Source organism: Oculina patagonica, chromosome 2 (assembly GCF_052425735.1).
Source record: "Oculina patagonica isolate OP01 chromosome 2, crgOcupat, whole genome shotgun sequence".
Classification (NCBI taxonomy): domain Eukaryota; kingdom Metazoa; phylum Cnidaria; class Anthozoa; order Scleractinia; family Oculinidae; genus Oculina; species Oculina patagonica.
In genome coordinates, this window is record NC_135759.1 from 15,669,570 (window position 1) to 15,688,624 (window position 19,055).

The 19,055-nt window shown below is 36.6% G+C and overlaps 1 protein-coding gene across 1 annotated transcript; it reads right to left on the bottom strand.

Moving 5' to 3' along the window:
• Positions 1-411: 411 nt before the first annotated feature.
• Positions 412-3,938, bottom strand: LOC144643236 (uncharacterized). The gene is made up of 5 exons (XM_078502434.1): positions 3,821-3,938; positions 2,846-3,021; positions 2,258-2,341; positions 1,372-1,561; positions 412-748 (listed from the first exon to the last, which is right to left on the bottom strand). The coding sequence occupies exons 1-5, from the start codon at positions 3,933-3,935 to the stop codon at positions 723-725; spliced, it is 591 nt and encodes a 196-aa protein (XP_078358560.1). The 5' UTR covers positions 3,936-3,938; the 3' UTR covers positions 412-722.
• Positions 3,939-19,055: the final 15,117 nt, after the last annotated feature.

The following is a 19,055-nucleotide window of genomic DNA, read 5'->3' on the forward strand; positions in this document are numbered from 1 at the left end:
GGCCCTCTCAAATTAATTTTTCCATTGAATCCCTCCCCTGCTAAATGGTGCACAGTCGCAAGTCACATTTATCGTCATACACATTCGTTGAAATTATCGTCAACTTTAATTAGTTCAAGAGTGCTAGCTACATGCTCGTTTACATTCATTTTTCTTCTTTTTGTGCATATTGGTGCAATATATACTAGTTATGCAACGCATTCGGGTGGTATTCTATGGAATATCTCTCTTGTTTTTTTTTTTTTTCTCTTTACACCGCGCCTTTTGGGGGTGTGTATGAAAAAAAAAAAAAGGGAAAAGGGGATATCCATATAGAGAAATTTTTTATTTTTTATAAAAAAAAAAATTTTTTTATACCCAGCGCAGGGGTGGGTGACTTAATTTTTTTTTTTTTTTTTTATAAAGCAATATATCATCTCCCATGGGAAGTACACTGGATGATACAAAATTATATATATAGCGTATCGTTGCTAACCTATCAATAATTTTGCATTTCTAAAAAAAATCGCCTTTAATTGCAAGTTTGAGCTGCAATTTTCCGTAAATCGCTGGCCAGATGGAAAACATTTGTGTAAAAGTCAACCAATATGATTTGAGTTCGAAAAGCCACATCTTCAATGGTTGGAGAGGACCCCATACTCGTTGAATTTAAAGGCTTGGTTTGGACAGACCGACTGGCAGGTTTGCTGTCAGTGTCGTTTTTCTTTTGACCGTCTTGTTGTTCAATGCTCCGTTTTCCTCGCCGACTCTGTGAATTGAATGACAAAAATATTTTATCAGATGAGTACTGACATTTTGAAAAACCGAGAAACAAAATAGGTTTCAGGTCCAATTTGTTTAGCACATGCAATAGGCCTAAGTGAAGCTATCTACAATTTTGGAAGTCGGTTATCTTGTTTGCAATTTATAAGGAATTCTCTCCCAGCACATCGACTTTGGATGATTGCGCGACTTTATTGCATGCAAAAATAAGTAACTTCTGTGATCTTTATAAAAAACAGGTATGTGTTTTATTCTACCAATGTTACTGCAGGATTGCCTTAAATCATTCTCTTCACGTTAGAGCAGCTTTTAGTTGAGTGTCGTAAATCCAAAACCGAAGTAATTACTCTGACCAATCACAAGGGACACTTACTATTCAGTAAACCAATCAAAACTCAAAGTAATTACATGTAGTCGTCACCAAGCGCGCGAAAACGTGCGCGAGTAAACTCACAATTGGTTTTGGTTTTACTTCTAATTGGGTGAGAAAGTGGCGTGATGTTTTAAAGCCAATCAATGAGCGTAGTAATGCAAAACCAAAGTAAAATCAAATTACTTTCGATACTCAAGGGGAAACTGCTCTTACACGAAGGCGCAATATCTACTAACCGATTTGATGATTGTCACAGTTCTTTTCAAATGGCTTATTACTGTCCTTGTCCGTCCTTTCTAGACCCACCAGTTGGGTAGTTACCAGTCCTTTAGCGACAGGAAAACGGCTCAGCTGATTGGTGGAATTATCCAGCAGTATGACGAAGGTTCTCAATATATGAATGTTTGCTTTGAGGATCTGTTCAGGCTGAGGTAAAGAAAGCGCATTTGATTACTTGAATGTCTAGACATCAGAATAAAGGCCTATCGGTCAGCCGATTGAAAAATCATTCAACAATCTATCAGGATAAGAAAATCTAAGGGAACTTTTAGAAAGCCTAAACTCATTGCACTAGCTTCGCTTCGGCATGCAACTGAATTAGGAACTGAGAATATCTTAAATCTTTTCAGTTTTATTGTTTTTTTTTTTAAACAATAGTTACAACTTTGAATAAACAGTTATTTATTTGTCAATATAACAATAGTGATTTTAAACGAGCAAAGGAAAAGATATTTTATTACGTATTAATATTACAGGTAATTTATTTCAAGTACATAGCTCAACAATGACGTGCTATCAGGTAAAATAAAAATGCATATGTGTAATCTTAAATCAGGTGGCAACTGATTTGTTGGCCATACTCAAAGAAATAAAAAGTATTTTTCTTTTGTACATCCAAACAAAATAATTCAAGTGATGGACAAGAGATATCACGTGATCGCATCGATATTAAGGGTTCGTGTGTTGCTATGCAACAGTATTTACCAAACTGAATCAAATCGCAGCAGCCAGTTTATTGCGAGGATGGACAGACCCAGAAAGAACAGGCCAGAGCAAAAAAAATTATGAAAATAGCCTTGGCCTTGGCCTCCTATGGGGCAATAGTTAAACAGCTCTTCCTACCTTGACGGTTTTGTTGAGTTTGGGACGAGGCCCAAAAAATCCAATATTGGTTGCATTGAAAGGACTTGGTGGCCATCTTCTAGACTGGAACAATTAAAGAAAGCAATTCAAATAATGATTTTGGTGAATTGGAGTTAATGCCACTTTGCATTGTTCCTCGACTCGCCTTTTTGTGGTCTTAGCTGGTTTTTTTTCTGACGTTTATCTTTCTTTATTCTGTACAGAATAGAGGGAAAATGACATTTGTGTATGCAAACAACACAGGAATTGACAACAGTTTAGAGTAAGTATCACTGAATTAGTACTTTCGCTAGAGAAACTAACCAAGCATTTTTTGGGAATGAAGTTTATTTTCAGACAAGAAACGAAGAAAAAATCAACCGGGAAACTCAGCCCACATTGGGTGGGAGGGAACGGAAGAAAATACTCGTGGAATCAACGACAGGCAATGAACGCCTCACAATACCAACGAGCACGCCCCTCGTAACACGCTACACATTAATGTCCGAAGTAACTGAACATACGCTAGCTCTATTTTTTTAAGCTGGGCTAAAAATATAACGATGTAAGGGTTGGGGTTAAATTTACCATGTTGCCGCGGACAACGGAGATTTGTTCTGCCAGGACGCGAGAATTGATCAAAGAATCCGAGAGTAAGGCTTTAATATCTTTATCCCTTTGACATGGCCAAGCAGCACTTTTGGCAGCAAAACAGTTCGTCATGGCGACGTTACACCAGGGAAGGAAACTAGTTGTCAAACTCCCTGTTAAGGAAATAAGTTGACATAACACAAAACACAAGCACTAATTCTTTATTGTTCTGACGTCTTTTCTGAAATAAAATTATTCAAGAATAGTTTCTCAGGTAACATATGTTGTAAGGTTACTGCCCTAATTAAAAATAAGAGCAGTAACAGTAGCTCTTTCATCACTCTCTCTAAGGTTGAAAGCTTAATTTTCCTTGCTGGGTGTTTTATAGGATTTCTTCATTTTCTTTATTCTGGTGCGCACGGTAAGCACGAAAACATGCAAGATAAGCTCTAATGGATCATACGTATACTGTCTGTTGTGTAGTGAAGCTGAAATTAACTAATTTCAAACTATCCATGAAGTTGATTACTTTACTAACTGTTGACTTATGGAGTACTCTTTTACAAGGTATCAGAAATACATGAAAATCACCACATGAAAAAATAGGTTTCTTCTGATTTTGCAAGCTGAGATATTAAAAAGTCCAAGGTCTTGAACAAGACATAATCATTAATTTCAACTCGACGAGTTGGCTGCGAGGCAACTGCTAAGTAACTAAATTCTTGAGTTTTAGCGACTTTCAGTATACGTGCATCCATCTTTCTGCGATCACACGAGAAATAACTCTGAAAAAAGGATTCATTTTTCCCAGGTTGTCATCAATAGTTTGCTTCTTTAAAAGGTTTGAGCTAAATACCAAATCCAGTCAACAGCCGATGGGCGCCCACATGCACGGAAGAGGGAAGGAAGGACTGTCCTCTTAATAAACTTGATTCAAGACTTGAGTTAAATTACTTAAGAGAATTTACAAACCACTTCTGATTTTGAAGAAATCGACCATCATTTGATAAGATACTTCGAGCAAGTCATTTAAGACACACTGTGAGATATGGAATGCCACTGTGTTTACGGACGAAGTATCGCGCATGGCTGTAAAGGAGTGTTGTTGCTGACCAGCTGTAGTGTCGAGGGCTGGAAGGCCTTTGAATTTTCGATCCTAAAATGAAAGGTTTGAAAAATAATTATTTTAAAAGAATATTATTTACTGCAAAGAAAAGGAGCAGAAAAGGGATGGGGATCTTTTTATTAATTGGGAGATGAATAGCTCACTACAGAATGGTAACGGCCATTAGGTTGACTAGGTTTCAGCTTTCGAGACCGATAACTTTACTTGCTAGCCCAACATTTCCTGGGTAGCTTTACACTAGTCATTCATGAACATTTATGATCATGAAAGGCAAATGCTCGTGAAGAAACGAGTCTGTAATTTATACCATATTTTCAAACTTTCCAGCCAGTTTTAAGTGCATAGCCTAACTTGACCTCTGCACCTTCGCACTAACATGATTTTCGATTGCAATTGGTCCACAAAGTATTTCAAAGGAATGTCAAAATATGATGATAACGTTTAGTGGATGGTATCTATTTGTAAAGCAGGTCATTTAATTTTATGTAATTAATGAATATTTTTAAGTTTATTTATAATAGTAACTTACAATTTTGACTGCCTTCGTGATCAAGTCTTTCAATGTACCCCGCATAAAAACTTGCAAAGACTTCAGATATGCAGGAAGTGTCGTGACATTCTGTGCGCGCGCCAACATTGCTAGTGATCCTGAAAGATGTTGACTGTAGCCAAGAGAAACTCTTTTGTGAAACTCAAGGATTTTGCTTGTCTGAAAAGATAAAAATTGTGACAGAAAAACAAATTTACTTTGCTCCCACTACAGTGTATGTTTAAAAGGAGGAGTTGTCAAGGCCATAACCAGACCTTTAGCGTAGACGAGGCAAGATTTTGCTAGGATGTTCTGGGGGCATGCCCTTCAAAACGTTTTGAGAACTACAAACTCTGAAACTCTTTCTTTAACATTTTTTATAAGGTATTTCTTGAAAAAATCAATCTTGTTCAACTGGGGATTATTTCCCAACCAAACGTATTTTGTTTTTAATTTTAGGTCAAAATCCTCTTGCGAGTTACGGCCCTGGTTGTCCATCAAAAGAGGTTCGTTAGGATTATGGTGTTGAAATTTTAAAAAATAATACGACTTTTTTTTAATTTTCACAAACATGTTTCGACGGTACATCCGTCATCGTCAGTGTGACGGTTATGAAAGTTTACAGTGATTTAAAACGTGCCTGTTACAAATCATACGTTACATTGCGTTGAAAAGCAATACGCTAGATAAATTTCGAAGTTAACGGAATTAAACAGAAGCGCGCGCGCGTGCAGCTATAGGGAAAGCGTCAAATTGATGTGTTTGACCTGTTGATTAAGGTCCGGCTTTTCCCACTTGATGTACATAGACTCCTTAAGCTTAACCTGGTACTTAGTAGGCGCAGAGTCTAAGATCTTGAAGCAGTCAAAGTGACAAGAGGTATGGCATGACTCTGAAGCCTGCAAATGCTTATAAACGTGAGAGGTTATGTCCGATGACAAGTGCTTGTGCTCGCGCGTGGAGAAATGTCGGCTTGTTTCGCCAACGTAACAAGCATTACAGCTTGCTCAAGAAAATTTGTACACGATGCTAACTTCGAAATTTATCTAGCGTATTGCTTTTCAACGCAATGTAACGTATGATTTGTAACAGGCACGTTTTAAATCACTGTAAACTTTCATAACCGTCACACTGACGATGACGGATGTACCGTCGAAACATGTTTGTGAAAATTAAAAAAGTCAAATTATTTTTGAAAATTTCTACATTTTTGCTGCTGTCTCGACCATTTGGATTATGGTATTCTAAAACGTTTAGCCAAATTTATCGAGTTTGTGTGGACGGTTTTGTCATCCATATTTATCTTTCTTCAAACGTAACTATTATTATTCCTTTATGGCTTATTATTACACTAGTTTTGGTGTTTTACTACTCAGTAAAAATTATTTGGAAATTTGCTTCAATTGTCAGTAAGTCATTAATTATTTTATCATAACGCTTGAAGCCTTACTTTGAGAGTGTAAATATTTAGAGCTATTTGGTATATTTTTTTCAACGTAGAATACGTTAGGATAGTGGTGTCCGTCATATTAGACTCCTCAAATAAGGGAGATGAGATAAAGAGTAGTAAACAATTGCAAAGCAGGATAACTGCATCAGCAGTAGTCTTACCGATGCATTGGTGCAACTGGATGAAGGTAAATTCATGTCCGCCATCACCGCAAGAGCCAAGTTGTTACAGGTAGGGTTACATGAATCCGTGGTGTTAAACTTGGAATTCTGAAACAGAAAAGGCGAAAAAAGACAATTTTGAGCTTTGAAAGAACATGGGACTTTTAGGGTAGACTCAACAATAAGAAAAATCTGAGCACGCAGACATCAATATATCTCTGTTTTATCGAACGGCCAAAAGCCACCAGTTTTGGGCTATAACTAACCTAAGCTTGAATGAGTTAGCATTATTATGGAAATTTAAATCTCTAGAGTCTATTAACATGTTTTATCATCAACCTTTCTACCACGTTTTCCGGAAACGTTTACTTTTTCTCTGATGTTTCTTCTCGAATTTGTTTTTTAAAATTTGTGGTCAAATCTAAGTAGCAAATATCATGACAAATAAATAAGATGCCCATTTATTATTTTGCAACAAAATTGCTCACAAATATCTCAGGGTTGTGTTATTTGATAAGGAGATTAAATTGTATTAGGGAAGGGGACTTCTTACTTTCCAAACATGGATTGATGTTATCTCATTCAAAGCCGACTTCTAATTGGCGCTTAATATTAAGTTATTTTAATGGATGTGCACGTAGTACTTTCCACATAAAGTCTCGGTTTGGGAAAAGCTTCGAGCTCAATCTATTGACACTAGCTCTTTATAAATAACCAACAAGTCCTATCCAACTTACCATGTACTTTAACGCCCTATATGTCAAGCCAGTCAGGAGACGGGACGAAGGAACTAGAAAATCGATAGTTCTTCGCCAATCCCGACGGAGCCGGTGTCTATCTGAGCATCGAGCCCCGCGAGGACAGCCGGCGTTTACATGAGTATTGTGAAACACAACCAAGAGAAATAACACAGAATAAAAAGTGAAGAATTTTGTTGGGAAACCTGCGAAAAGATTATTACAAAAATTAAACTCGAGTACAAAACTGTGCGTGAGTTTCTATTGCTAACCATCTTTGGACCAATCAAAAGAGTTTAGATTTAGACTCATCATAACATTCATTATAGCCTTGATGTATTTACAACAAGTATTTCTGCAGCGGGTAGGAAATGTAAATATGACTTCTGAAACAATCTTCGTCTTTTTTGTAGAATTCTTTTGTCAACGAAAAACCGAATAATATTTAAACTATACTAAGCTTTGAATTTCATCATATTGAAATTAAATCAGATTCTTAAAAGTCACATTTGGTCATTGAAAAAATGTGATAAGAAATAGAAATTGTTTGCGGGGGTTTTTTTTTTTGGGGGGGTGTGGTTTTTGGGGGGTTACCAAAGAATTCAGTTGAATTTATCGTTCATAGTAAAAATTATTTCGTACAAATTCCTTTAAGGCATTCGAGTAAGTTGATGAAATATACTTCAAACACGCTGAACAAAATGCAAGCAATCACATTGAAAGAATTAACCAGGTAAATGGGAGAAATTTAGCTTGCTCAAACACCAAATAACTGAAGTTGGCGTTTAATAAAATTTGTCTGTTGATTTAAGAAAAGCTGCAACTTCACTTACCATTGTTATTAACTTTAGTGAGGTTTCTAGTAACAGGTTAGCCAGGTAGTCAGGTTAAATCAAATGAGTGTACAGTATAAGTCATCATACTCGAAGCACTTACCAGCCATAGTGTGGAACTGTTATACTTCTTTCCTCAAGTTTTAAATTCCGGTGTTGCCTACTTTGAGGCTGTAGGTTTGAGTGGTGAATCACCGAAGTATCCATCCTTATATACCTATCTAAAGGTTCCTGCTTTGTCAGCTGAGGGCCAAATTTAGGATTTTCTTCCACAACTCTGCAAGACGCGAAATACTAAGTCGGTCGTACTAAGAAATTTGACCGTCCGGTCGAATTCAATTATCTTCTTTAATCCCAAAAGCAGGTGGAGAACTGTAGCCATGTCCCTAAACATAACTTTCCAATTTAAATATTTTTTGTCAAATACCAAGAGAGTTTAGTCTCTTTCTGCAACCAAACAGGCAACAGAAGGCAATTTTGAGATACCGCCTAATGGCCAAATGGACAACAAATTTTCATTTTTTTTTTTAATAATACCCATGTCATTTTTTCACTTCAATCGATTTGTCTTGACGCAACACATTGTTATAGATTTGTATGCAGCTAAGCCTGGATTTAAGAAAATATCTCCCACTGTTATATCGAAGCTACGTCCGCTGTTGCAATTTCACCCGGGTTCCTCTGATTACCAACATTTCAGAAGTAGATCTGATGATTCTTGCTGGCATGCCCTGTGAATTGCATGAAATAACTACAAACAGTGTAACATGCCAGTACCATAATTTTGTTTACGCAAAAATATGACAGAAAAATGTGATTTGCGTTCGAAACATTGAGGAGGAAAATAAGGCATGCGCAGACCCGATAACTTCGCTTCAGAAGAACTCTTCCGGTCAAATTATTTCGTTGTCATAGCTAAACTTACATCCATGATAACTTTGAAGGTAGGTAGTAAAGTGCGATTTTTACTAATTTTAAATGTTCATTTTTAACATCCCGTACTTTTAACCTTCCTCTAAATATTGCATATTAAAAAAAGAACCGAATTCCTCCCTTTTAAACCAATTTTGTGCTAGCTAGATGAAGAACATGGTCACACATCTATCACGTAATTACATGTACATCACATGTTTTGTTTCCTCGATGTCAATCAAAACAAAAAATATTTGGCAAGCCGTTAGTGCAACACTTAAATATCCCTCGTTCGATTATCACAACTTGTATTTTTTTGTTTGTAGAAAATTTCCGTCTCTTTAACAGGCCATGTTACGCAGTATCTCACGCATGTTCTAGGTTGTTATCACCGACCATGACCTCAACTTGTTTTCACCAAGGAGCATGCACTTGAAGTGATTTTCAAAGGTATAAATTGTAAGGCTTGGTTGTTAAAAGAGGTTAACGCAAATGCAAGAATAAGCTATCCACTGAAGATAGAAATGAAACTTGATCCTTTGAACCTGATGGTTGATGAAAGTTACATCATGTCGATACGCTGATGCACTTGAATAGGTCGAGTTCAGTAAGTTTCAAGTTTTGGCTACTCGGCGACAGTACCTAAATCCTTAAACGAAAATATAAAACTGAATTTATTCAATAATTTTAAGTAGAGTACTTCGTCTTCATCCGATTTAACTTTGGTAGACTGAAGAGTTAAAAGAATCATGTGGTATGGGCGACCAAAGAAGCACCTTGATTACTCCCTTAAGCCTGGTTCTCATATGATCGTCCCGATCGTCTCTGTCGCTTCTGTCGCTTCAAAAAGTTGCTGCTCCAATCACCTCAGACTTTGCAAACGACAGAAGCGACAGAGACGATCGGGGCGATCATATGAGAACCGGCCTTTAGATAAACAGAAGACTGCGAGGAAACTGTTGTATAAGTTGAAATAAAACCAACCATCGTCATTGTTAAAAGCTATAAGTTAGACTTATTAAAGATCAGTAAAGACCGGCAGTAACACAGTTACAGAATGAACTCTTTTGAACCGTCAGCGAAAATTGAAACAAAATACTTTGATCAGTTATAGGGTGATAACTTTGTCATATTTTCCCAATATGTTGATAAATTTTCATATCTGGAGGTCTTATCTGACCCATAACGTCATAACATAAGGCAAGTTAAAGTAAAAGATGTTGAGACCATGTTATGTCGTAATTCAATGGCAATAAACAAACTTAAAATTGCTTATTATCAGGACAAAAATGAAGTCGACAAGGTGTAGCACTAAACTCGTTCCCAGGTTCTCTCTTGTTCCCGTCCCTGGAACTGGAGACCCTTTAATACTCAACTGTAGTTGCATTCTTAGTTCTCTATGTACTACAATTTAACTATTATTCAAAGTTTTTATACATGTGGTGCATTATTGAGCTGTAATATATTGGTGTCGGATCTACACGATTGAGTTGTCTACAAAATGAATTGTGCTAGCTGGTCTGTTCTGAAATTCTGGTTACATTGCATGCACAGGCTAATTATTTGATCAACTGCACTCATAACAAAACTCTTATTAAGTCCTGTGAGCAACTGCTGGGTGAACTACAAAAGCAAATGGCTTGAATGGCGGTAATTTCATTTTACTACAAAGCAGCTTAGAATACGCGCCAATGAGAGGAGAGCAAATGTGTAAGCGCATGACACGGGTTTTACGCGCGACAAAAGCACAATTCCAAAGCTATTGTCAACTTAATTAAACTTTTTCACCTAACAGCGCAAAACTTGTGAAATACGTCCGTGTGTCACGGTTATTTGTTGAAGAAATGATGTATTATTCAATCACGTTTGCCTTTAGTACACTGGCAAAGTAATTTTTAGCAAAACTGGACCACTATTCGTAGTTTCCATTATTGCATGTCTTAAGACTTTCGAGTTTTTGAAGTGAAGCTGGTGATAGTGTCCCTTTAATATAATCACGAATGAAATTTTCCAAATTGCTCATTGACTTGGACACTTAACTGGACAAATGCGTTAGGCATGCTTGTATAGGGGGCTGGCAATATAATATAAGATAATAATTAAAGTAAAATGCATAAAAAGTCAGAGTTAATCCAAGATACTAGCTAGATTTTTACAGGCCGGGCTAGCGCTAGCAGCGTTATATTCAGTGTTTTCCATAAAATAAACAATTTCATGCAGATTTTTCACTGCCACAAAAATTACGACAAAACATGGCCGTTGTATTTTTTATCAGATCAGACCACCACGGGGATAAAGACTCCAATCGACACACTGTTGCACACGTTAAAACTGATAAAAGTACTTTGATTTAATTGTTCCTGATGATTCAGGAGTAAACTTCAACATTTTTTTCTGCACATTATAGTACCAGGACTGAGTTTTTACTGCGATTTTCCGACACGAACGCCTCAATCTGGTTTTATCTTTATCGACTCCAATCGGAACCCTGCTTATCCTAAATGGCGTAGTTGTCACTAAGGTGGTCCATTTCATGGTTCGATTTGGAGACAAACGAAGTATTAAACTTCTTATCACTTCAATTTGAACGTTTCACTGTACCAGCGAACGTGTTCAGACATTTACTAGTTCGATCTCCCTGATAAACCAAAGCATGAAAATTCAGCCGATCGCGACCTCATTCAAAGTTTTTGTTTAGCTCATATGCGATCAAATTTTGTTTCCATCTCCAGGGTAGACAGTTTCTTCTTATATTTACCCTCCCTATGTTCCTAGCATGACAAATTTGATCTCTGAAAATTAAATTCAAGTACATGCAGTGTATATAAACAACAAGAAGAAGAAGGGGCTGTGCGGCCATAACATCCTTAGACCTTTTGGCTTATAACTGAATAATGAATGGGCGTTGGATGAGATATCGATAACACGGCCCGTGAAAGTGACCGAGACTTTCCATAAATGAGAAATACAAGCGTAAAAAATTGATTAGAGTATGCTGGAAGACTTCAATGTCGTACTAACGGTTTGTCTAACATTAGTTGTTTTGCTTCGACTCTCTCAGACTCTCGTCGAGTGAGGAAGCAAGCAAAACATGCGATTATATTAACATTGCACATGTAGCTACATGTATGATACTGATTTGTGTTTATGTCCTTCACCTAGCTAAATTGAAGTTAGATTGAATTTAAATATAAAAAGTCTTGCAAATAGAAGAAATGTTAACGAGTACAGGATGTTGGAATTGTTTTAAAACTAGTAGAGTCCTCGCACTTTACTACCTACCTTCAAAGCTATCATGGATGAAAATTTAGCTATGACAAGGAACAAAAATTTGACCGGAAGATTTCTCCATATGAACGAGTAAAAGCCATTGTGCTGCGTCGTTTTGCCTTCAATGTCCCAACGAAAATATCACATTTTGTCTCATGTTTGTGCTCACAAATTAACGCTAATGGCGCGTAACGCTGCTACTCATTTCATTCAACACAGGCAGAGCAGCAAGAGTTATCAGATCTATTGTTGAGCTGATGGTAATTGGAAGAACCCCGCCTGAAATTCCAGCAGCAGATGTATGATAAAACAGTGGGAGATATGTTATTAAATTCATGTTTAGCTACATCAAAAATTAATAACAATTTTTAAACCCGGATAAGTTAACATTGACAGGATTAATGTTTCAAAATATAAAAGAATGCCAAAACGTAAACTAACAAGTCATTGTCAATAAGGTTTCTAAAATTTGCTTGTATATTGACTGGGATCTATTAAAATCAATTAAATTTCAGGTATATTTGTCAAAAATTATCAAAATTAGGATGAAATGGTTAAGGGATTCCATATTTTTTTGCCACCTGTTGAAATGACTGAAGAAAACTTAAATTAGACTGTACAGCGGATGAAAAAATTCCGCAACCTTGCATTGCATCTTGTAGAGTCGGGAAAGTAACCGAACTAAAAATCTTAAATTAGACCCTGAGCTGACGAAGCAGGAACCTTTAGATACGTATATAAAGATGGAAACTTCTAAGATTCACCATTCAAATCTACAACCTCAAAGTGAACAACACGAGAATTTACAAGTTGAGAAAAGAAGTGGAACAATCACAATATGTCAAGTAAGTGAGATTCAAGTGGTGTTATCAATGACTGTATTATCTTTTGTTTTCATTGTTTGATTAGATACCGGCTGACATGTTAATCTATAGGCAGTGTTTGTAATAATAACTATGTATTTACTTTTCTTTAACCAATAGTCAAATATTGTTCAACTCCAACTTTAGTTATTTTGTCTAACACCAAGTTTTTTCTCAGTAAACTGATAACTTGTTTGCTGCTGAACGGTTTTCACATTTTTCTGCATGTTTTGTTCGGTCGTTCAAGTGCGATTTTATACCGACCTTCAGTGCGCCTTTTTATGAAATTTGTATGGAATTATTATAACTCTAGACGATAAACTCAATAAAAAAGTTTAAAACTTTGGCAGAGTTTTAAAATTCCGCGCGTTAAATGACCAAGGGACCTAAAGGCTCTGGATAAAATGTTAATAAGTATAGTGTACTCAGAGATTCAGTTTATTTTGTTTATTTAAATACATTGTTTTAATTTTCACTGAAGAAACATTCTTAATTTATGGCCAGTTCTAATTGGTGACAAAACAGTTCCGAAAATTTAACAATACTCCCAGCTTCGTTTCACTTTGTTAATTTGGCACGGTGGAAGTCATAGCAAGATGCTCATACGTCTTATTAAAAAATTCAAAGTAACACACAAAAAAATCAGAATAGTGCATTTGTGTCAAGTGACGTCATAATTAAGACTACATTGAGGTTAGAATACATATGATTACTGCAAGGGTGGATCAAGGATTGCACCAAAGGGAGAGGGGCGAAGTGAAATGGGCCTGACGTTTGCTGAAAAGAAATGGCAGGCGGGCGAGAGAGAGTGAACGTAGGCCTTTACTAGCCAAACAATGTGTGGCAAAAATGTCTGGATCATTTCGGCCTTATTATTTTAGTAAAAAGAGAATGGGGAGGGGGAATAGGCTCGCCCCCCCTGTTCCCTTGATCCGCCACTGCAATGAACTAAAGACCGCAAAGACTTGATGTACTGATCCCCTCCCTTCCTGTCTTAGGGTAGAAAAGATAGGAGAACCATGCACGCACAGTTTAAAAATTTAGCTGTCAACAAGATCTAAACCTTATTTTAACAGTCCTGCATACTTAATTTTTAATGCTATTTTAATTTCGCAGGTCCTCGAACAAAATGTTTCCCAATCTTTTATGTTATATTTCTTCTCTTGGCTATGTTTCACGACACTCCTGTGCAAGCCGGCTGTCCTCGTGGAGCTCGATGCTCGGGAAGGGCCGGGCTCCGTCGGGATTTGCGAAAAACTATCGTCGCACTGTTTGATTCGTCACGTCTTCTGGCTGGCTTGACATCTAGAGCTTTAAACTACACGGCGAGTAACGTACATGAACAAACAGCATTACTTTCAAATATTAAAGTTAACCTGAAAATAATAGTTTTTCTAACATAGGAAAACACCAAACAATTAACAAAATACCGAAAATAAACAAGGATGGTTTGAACTGAGAAAGTTTAAAACGCATTTCGAACGAAAAACTTCGAAAAAACTTGATCATTTTTTTCCAAAATGAGCATTCCTTCATCAAGCCTGGTTGTAAAAGTTAGACAAATTAAAGCTACTCGAATTTTTTTTATCCCAGCTTTTACATTTTTTGGATTCAACTTTCTTATTTGGCAAACAAAACTATGATGATTTCCATCAGGCATCTGACGTTGTTAAAAATCGAAACAAAAAAGATTCTGAGTAGTTGTGTTAGTAATTGATTGTAAAATAATATTTATTCATAAAATTTGTTATCGATAACTTTGATTTCTATCAAACACTGATAGATCTTTTTGCCGGTACGGCGGCCATTTTGATTTATATTGTTTGGAAGACATTATGGGATGCTAAGGGAGCAAGTTTTCTATTATTTGCCCCTTGGTCATCCCATAATAGCTATTTAACTCCTGCAATATATAGACGAACTCAAATTTTTTGACCCATAGCAATGAGTGTTCAGTCAAAGAATAAAGACGGCAACAAGATTCAACAGAATCGAAGTTACACAATCATATTGTATACTGTAATCAATAATTGATTATGTCGGCACGAAAACTGAAGCAAATGATTGATACTGTTATGTTTTTGTATTTCAGAATTTTCAGTTCAACGTCACTGATTCATGTAACCCAACCTGTAACTCGTTGATTTCTGCGGTGATGGCGGACATGAACTTAACTTCATCCAGTTGGACCAATACATCGGTAAGACTTGGACTCTACATTCAGATTTCAGATTTTTATTATTTGCTTTTTTTACTCATCCTCTTACACAGCTTTACATTTTTTTAAAGTGCTCCGGTTCTTTTTGTTCGTTTTTTTTTTTCTGTTTTTTCATTTCAACTTTCTTTATATTTGACAAAGCTAACTATACTCACGTTCTAGAATACACCAACCTCCTGCATTTAAACATTTACACAAAAAATAACTATGGTTTCGTTTCTAATATTTTTCAGAGAAGCAACCTACTGGAATTTTACAGAAGAGCTACTCTCGGCTACAGCCAAGAGCTTACACAATCAATGGCCGAACTGTCGCGTGTACAGAAGGTGGCAACATCTCCTGCATATTTGAAGTCTTTGGAAGACTTTATGAAGAACACATTAAAAGGCTTGGTCTTAAAGGCAGTAAATAGGGTATGTCAATTTTTTTTTAAATCAATTTGCAATTTGCGTGTGAGACAGACAGATGCCACTTGCCTTTTTATTTATAATTAAACGGTGCTGTTATATTAATTTCCGGGGGAAGGGGGAAAGTTAAAGATGGGTGAGGTTGCTCGTCGTCTTGGGGTGTAAATAACGGATTTTGATCTCACTTATATTAGGTAGCCTGCGTTGCAGACGAACAAAACCCCGGTATAGTCCGTCTATACCGGGGTTTCGTTCGTCTGCAACGCAGGCTAATATTAGGTTGTTCAGGCCAGACTAGCACTTAGTCGGATATAGTTTAGTTCTAAAATACACAAATGGAGGTTACCTTACTTAGCTATTTACAAATTTATATTATTTTCCTCCTTCTTCTTCCATTTCAGGATCGAAAACTCAATGGACTCCCGGCGCTCATCACTACTGCTGGTCAGCAGCATTCCTTTACACCGGTTCGGCCCCAGTCCCTCGATGCAGTGGCATGCCATATTTCACAGTGTGTTTTAAGCGACTTGTACGCAGTAGCCAATCAAATGCTCATAGATTTCTTCAAAATTAAAAGAAGTCTGCAAATGCAGAAATGAAAAACAGTGATCACGATAACATCAATGGATATTAACTTCGAATAACTCATATAATTATTGTTATAGCTTTTTGAAGTATTTAGGTTTTTTTTTTGGTTTGCTTTTTTCAAAGAGCTGATATACAGTTTCATAGTAGCTATGTGATCTTGCTAATACTATTTCAGAAGGAAATATTTTATAAATTGATCCAAATATTGTATAACATTATATGTAATATAAACAATTCAGTGTTATTTGTAAACAAAATAGGCACAAAAAGAAATTTCTGTATTACAATGTTATTTATATATGCATGTTATTCCCAAGTATTTATTGCAAATAAAATTTAAATCTATGCAAAGTACATCAACTTTGTGTAAGTCATTTGTCATCTCATCATGCAGCGATCAGTTTATCTCAAGCTAAATCTTTCTTTTAGTCCCAGGGAAACCGGAATAGCCCATTTTTCAGTTCTGTGCTTTAATAGTGATCCGGCTTTTTTGAGCAGAAGCGAGGCTAGAGGTGAATTTGTTGCCATACAAACCTTGCTTTTTTCAATTGTAGGAGTCATGAATGGTCGTTCAAAATTTTGCAGTGCTTGCAAAATTAGGCTTGTGCTCGGAATGCTCGCAAAATATTAGTGAGTGCTCGTTTGCTCGTGGTCGCATATTTTTACAAGTACTCGCAAGCTCGGTTTTTCGAGGAGGTAGCTTTTTCAAAAGTGCTCGTTGCTCACAAGAGTGGCTTTTGTCAATGCTCGTGCTCGCTAAGAAAAACGCTCTGCTCAAATGCTCGCAAAGACCATTCAATACCCCTAATTGTAAATTATCCTGTTATCATGCTTACTAGTTGCTAATCTCTATTATCACAAGGTCAAACAAAACCTCGCTTTCACATACAGAGGCTTTGTTACATTTCACAGTCTGAACTGTAAAATCTGTACCTCTATAATACGGACACTTACATATTACGAAATCAGCTCAAACCCTAGAGAGGTGTACACTTTACCATTGAACCTCTGAAATTGACTTAGGGCCTAGTGGTTTGAGTTCAGTGTGTTGGGCTGCGGCAAAGTAAGGTTTTAAATTCAATCTCACCACTGCTATACGGATGTCACATCCAATCCTCCCCGGTTTTTTATCGAGTGTTACATGACGTAGTCATGGGAAAACAAGAGATATTGTTAGGGAAAGCTAAGTCACTCATTCTCCTGCCTATTTGGTAGCTGATTTAAAGATAAGGCTGTTATATTTGGCATTTCTGGTATAAAAGTATGCGGAAGTGAGAGGAGAGGGGTAGCGTAGGCTAGCCCGCGTTATATTCGGTGTTCTCCATAAAATAAACAATTCCATGCAGGTTCTTCACTTTCACTGAAAGTACGACAAAACATGGTCGTTGCATCTTTTACCAGATCAGACCTCCACGGAGATGAAGACTCCAATCGACAAACTGCAGTGTTGGCAGTGTTCACACGTTATAACTGATCAAAGTACTTTGATTTAATTGTCCCTGATGATTCAGAAGTTAATCTTCACTATTCATTACTGTGCATCATAGTACCAGTACTTAGTTTATACTGAGATTTTCCGACACAAAGGCTCAGTCTTGTTTAATCGCAACTGTAATTGGACTACAGTCAAAACCCTGCTTATCCTAAACGGCGTAGTCGTCACTTAGGTAGTTCATTTTATGGTTCGATTTGGAAACGAACAAACTTCTTATCACTTCAATTTTTTTTATTGTACCCTAGCGAACGCGTTCAGACATTTACTTTAATAATCTTGCCGAAAAGCCAAAGCTAATAAATTCAGCCGACCTCAACCCCGTCTCTGATGTCCTGTATTAAAATTCAAAGTTTTTGTTTGTCTCATGTACGGTCGAATTTTGATTCCATCTTCAGGGTAGACAGCTTCTTCTTATATTTTCTCTCTCTGTTCCTAGCATGAAAAACTTGATCTCTGAGAATTAAATTCGAGTACATGCAATGTATATAAACAACAAGAAGAGAAGGTCATGTTCGCCCATAGCATCCTTGGCCCTTTTGGCTTTAAATTGAATGGGTGTGCATGAAATATCGATAACGTACACGGCTCGTAAAAACGACTGAGACTTTTTCTAAATGAGAAATACAAGCGTAAAAATTGATTAAAGTATGCTGGAATGTTGTACTAACGGTTTGTCAAAAACTGTTTTGCTTCGACTCTCGATCGTCGAGTAAGGAAGCAAGCAAAACATGCGATTATATGAACACTGCATACGTATGATACTGATTTGTGGTCATGTTCTTCACCTAGCTAAATTGAAACGTAACACTTTAAGGGCTACCTTGAATTAAAATATAAAAACCTTGAAAATAGAAGAAATATCAAAGAGTACAGGATGTTGGAATTGTTACAAACTAGTTGAGTTGCTCGCACTTTACTACCTACCTTCAAAGTTATCATGGATGTAAATTTAGCTATGACAAGAAACAAAAATTTGACCGGAAGATTTCTCCTCCTAAATGAATGGAAGCCCTTAGCTATTGGTTGCATCTTTTTACCTCCAATGTCCCAACGAAAATCACAATTTGTCTCATGTTAACTTTGTGCTCACAAATTAACGCTAATGGCGCGTAACGCTGCTAGTCATTTTATGCGACAGAGGCAAGCAGCAAGAGTTATCAGATCTATTGTTGAACTGATGGTAATCGGAAGAACCCCGCCTGAAATTCCAGCAGCGGATGTATGATAAAACAGTGGGAGATATGTTATTAAATTCATGTTTAGCTACATCAAAAATTAATAACAATGTTTTAACCCGGATGAGTTAAGATTGAAAAGTTTATTGTTCTTAAATATACGGAATCCCTAAACATAAACTAACAAGTCATTGTCAACAAGTTTTCATATTAAATTCCGGCTTGTATTGTATTGCTCGGGATCTATTAGAGTAAATTAAATTTTAGAGATATTTGTCAAAAATTATCAAAATTAGAATGAAATGGCTAAGGGATTTTATTTGCTGGGCCACCTGTTGAAATGAATGAAGAAAACTTAAATTAGACCGTACAGCGGATGGAAAAATTCCGCAACCTTGCATTGCGTCTTGTAGAGTCGGGAAAGAAACCTAGCTAAAAATCTT

Bases quoted from the DNA above. Each gene is read 5' to 3' on its own strand.
- LOC144643236 (XM_078502434.1), bottom strand. From the start codon at position 3,935: ATGCGCGATACTTCGTCCGTAAACACAGTGGCATTCCATATCTCACAG. The intron at 2,342-2,845 runs GTAAATTTAACC...TAATTGTTCCAG, and splicing joins CCGTTGTCCGCGGCAACATG to TCTAGAAGATGGCCACCAAG. The intron at 749-1,371 runs GTTAGTAGATAT...TTCAATTCACAG, and splicing joins CTGTGACAATCATCAAATCG to AGTCGGCGAGGAAAACGGAG.